Source organism: Mesitornis unicolor, unplaced genomic scaffold, assembly GCF_000695765.1.
Source record: "Mesitornis unicolor isolate BGI_N332 unplaced genomic scaffold, ASM69576v1 scaffold9159, whole genome shotgun sequence".
NCBI classification, from domain to species: Eukaryota; Metazoa; Chordata; class Aves; order Mesitornithiformes; family Mesitornithidae; genus Mesitornis; species Mesitornis unicolor.
The window spans coordinates 16,002-19,459 of record NW_010205223.1 but is presented as its reverse complement, the minus strand read 5'-3'; the positions used below and the strand labels follow the sequence as shown (position 1 = coordinate 19,459).

General features: G+C 55.3%; 1 protein-coding gene across 1 annotated transcript in view; it reads left to right on the top strand.

Moving 5' to 3' along the window:
* The window catches only part of LOC104546046 (rho GTPase-activating protein 26-like), a gene marked incomplete at its 5' end in the record, with an annotated part of 39,575 nt that overhangs the window by 24,156 nt on the left and 11,961 nt on the right, over positions 1–3,458 (top strand). Inside the window, 3 exons of the mRNA XM_010191335.1 lie at positions 750–837; positions 1,730–1,788; positions 2,123–2,228. Coding sequence (XP_010189637.1) covers positions 750–837; positions 1,730–1,788; positions 2,123–2,228 — 253 coding nt within the window. The remainder of the gene's footprint in view (positions 1–749; positions 838–1,729; positions 1,789–2,122; positions 2,229–3,458) is intronic.

Genomic DNA, 3,458 nt, shown 5'->3' with positions numbered 1-3,458 from the left:
CCCCCCCCTCCGCCAACAAGTAGGTCCCCAGCCTCTTGGCTGCTGGGGGGTAATCTGGGGATGGACAGTGGCCAGCAGGAGCAGGGCAGGGATCATCCCCTGTGCTGGGCACTGGTGGGGCCGCCCCTCAAATCCTGGGGTCAGGTTTGGGACCCAAAAAGGACGTGGAAGGGCTGAAGCGTGGGCAGAGAAGGGGAAGGGAGCTGGGGAAGGGTCTGGAGCAGCCGAATGCTGGGGAGCAATGAGGGAGCTGGGGGTTCAACTGGAGACGAGGAGCTGAGGGGAGACCTCATTGCCTTCTTGAAAAATGCAAATATTGGCGTGCTATCGATGTTATTCCCAGCACAAATCCAAAGTCTCACCAGCTTTGAGCTGCTCTCACTGACGTTGGTTCGGCCCAGACTCATGGCTGGGTTTTCTGGGCTCTCTGTGCCGTGCTCGTGCCCTGCGCTGTCACCGCTGTCACCCCCAGGCTGCTGTCCCTGTGTCCCATCACACTCTGGGTCCTGCTGCTGCTCTCGCTGCTCGTGGTTGATGTTTCTCTGTTCCTTCTCTCATCCCGTGCGAGTGAGCGTGGCCCTTCCCCTGTGTCAGACTCTGCCCCCCTGCCCTCAGTGGGGATCGGCTCCTGGTCACGGGGCACATAAATCAAATGAAATGGGACGAGGTGGTTCTCCCACACCACTGAGCTGAGCTGCTGTGAGCTGGGGTTACCTTCGCTTTGGTTCACTTGTTTCTCTTTTCCTCAGATCCCAAAACAGCCACGGAAACAGAAACCGAGATCTGTGCCGAGTGGGAGATAAAAACCATCACCAGTGCTCTGAAAACCTACCTGAGGTAAGGGGGGAGAGCCTCGTCTGTCCTGGGGCTTCGGCACAGATTTGGGGGCTGTTGCAGATCCTTAGCAGCAGCATTTTAATAGAAACAAGGAAGAAATTCTCTTGGAGAATTCATTCTGGCCTTTCCCCGCACCCTCCAGCGTGTTTGAGTGGGACTTGGGGAACACGGTCGGCTCTCTGATAGATCATCTGTCGTACAAACAGCTCATTCTTGGGTTCTCTGCCTTGATTTAAGCTTTTCCTTGAGCTTTTTGTGATGGGCTTCCACCTAAGGAGCATCTCGTTACCCACAGCGTGCTCCTTCCTGTCGCGACTGCGGCGTCTCGCTCGCTGGTGCTGCTCTGAATGCTGGGTTTGGTCTGAGAGAGCACTCGAGAGAGGCTGGATCCAATTAGCGTGATGATTGTAATTGGCTTGGTGGATCTTGGCCTAGAAAATCACCAAACACGACATGATATTGCATCTTTGGCCACCTTTGCTCCAGAGTTTGCTCTGTTTGCAGAACAATGAAGACAGCACCGAGATGTCCTGTGAAGGGATGTGGAAATGGGAGGGGAACATGGGGAATTCAATGGGAACGGTGGCCGTTAAAGTTTTATCACCGGGCTTGTTTCCCTTTTTAATTTATTTTTAAACTTGCTGGGAAATCTCGGGCTCACCGAAGTAACTCTGCGCTACTGAAGGAGTGCAGAAATTAAAAATGGATTCAGTGTGGGGCAGAGAAGGATAAATCGAAGGTAATTCAATAGAGCTTATTCCTTCTGATAGGGGAATTACTTAGAGTTGCCGTTGCTTAATTTGAAAGCTGGAGCTGAATTTCTGGTGAGGGCAAGGCTTGCTTTCTGTGGACCGTGCTCCTCAGATGTGCGCCTTGCTGTTTTATCTCCCAGGATGCTGCCGGGGCCGCTCATGATGTACCAGTTTCAAAGGAGCTTCATCAAAGCAGCCAGTGAGTTTGTTGATGTTTACGGCCCCGCTCTGACAGAAAAGTGCCTGATTTGCAAGTGACTGAGCGTACCCCCTGCCCTGCTGCGTCCCCACCGGCCTCTGCCTTCTCGAGTCCCGGAAAATAGAATAAGAATTGGGAGACCAGGCCGTGGTGGGGTTTGGGACTTCAGCAGATGAAAGGGAAGCAGTAGGGGATGGTGCCATGGAGGATTTCAGCAGCGTGCTGGGGCGTGGGGCGGGGAAGGGAGCGGGAGCCTTGGGTCCCTGGGATGTCTGTGGGTGTTAACGTTCAGGCCAGAGAACAGGAGATAAATCCCTTTTGATTTCCAACGCAGAGCTGGAGAACCAGGAGTCGAGGGTGTCCGAGATCCACAGCCTCGTCCACCGGCTCCCGGAGAAGAACAGGCAGATGCTGCACTTGCTGATGAACCACCTGGCCAAGTACGTTGGCGGCTGCTGTGCTTTGCTCTCCTCTTCCCACTTCCTCTGAGACTCAACAGCGGCAGCAAAGTTTCCTTGTGTCTTGAGTTGAGCTTTCCTTGAGTCACCTCTGGTGACTGGAAACGCCTGCGGGAGTGAACCGGGGGCTGCAGGCGGAGCGGTGCGGGTGGGAGGGGGCCGTTCCCGCTGCCCCCCATCCCCTCCCCATGGGGCAGGAGCGGAGGGGCAGCTCAGATCAAGCCTGGTATTACAGCTCTAACAGCCATTCCTTTGCTACAGGAGCAGACCACTCTGGGGGGTATTTTCTGCCTTTATGCAGCTGATTAATGAGTACCCGTGGGTCACCTTGAAACTTTGCGAGGGCGCCGGAATGGAAGATATTTTTCTTTAGTTCTCGGTGATAGGGCTGACCGATAATTTCCCTCCGCCTTCCTGCTCGGGCAGGTTGCCATGGGAACCCTTGATTGGTGGTGTAAAAGTGAAAGCATCATCAGGTGTTTGTGCCAGGCTCAAGGCTGCGGGGTCGCGGCTGCCCTCGCTCTGTGGGATTGGGCAGCGCTCGGGAACCCGGGGAGCGAGCGAATCGGCACCAACCTCCAGGAAAAGGTCTGGGAGGAGCTGGAGTTATCTCATGAAGAGTAAAAATAACAAATTATACTTGAAACAGGCTTAGAAGTGACTCCAGATGCTGTCTTGTGGCACGGGTTTGTGTCTGTTCTGTGCACTCCCTGGCAAGGCTGCTAAAAACCACAGCTCTGGTTGAGATCCCGGTTTCCAAACCTCCTGCATTTCCAGGCCGGGTGGTCCCAGGTACCCCCAGCAGCCAAATCTGTGCGAGGAATCTCAGAGCAGCTTCAGAAATGTAATTTGGAGGAAAACCTGGTGGTGTTGGGGTGAGAGACGCGGAGGGGGTGGCAGATAACACAGTGGGCCCCGCGCTGCTTTGGTAGAGAAGGAACTAAAGCAACCCCCAAACAAACAATGAGGGAAGTGCTGCGTTAGGAAGAGAAACAGCTCCCAGTGGTGTTTAATGGGAAAAAAGAGAATTATCTCAGAGAAAGGCAGGAAGCCGAGGAGTGAGACCCTGCCCCACTGAGCCCCCTGCCCTGCAGGAGCGTTCCCGGGGCTGGGGCTGTTCTGGGGGGCTGCAGGGGCTCCCCATGGCCCTCCCGGCCCCAGGGGCTGTTCTGGGGGGCTGTGGGGGCTCCCCATGGCCCTCTCCGCCCCCGG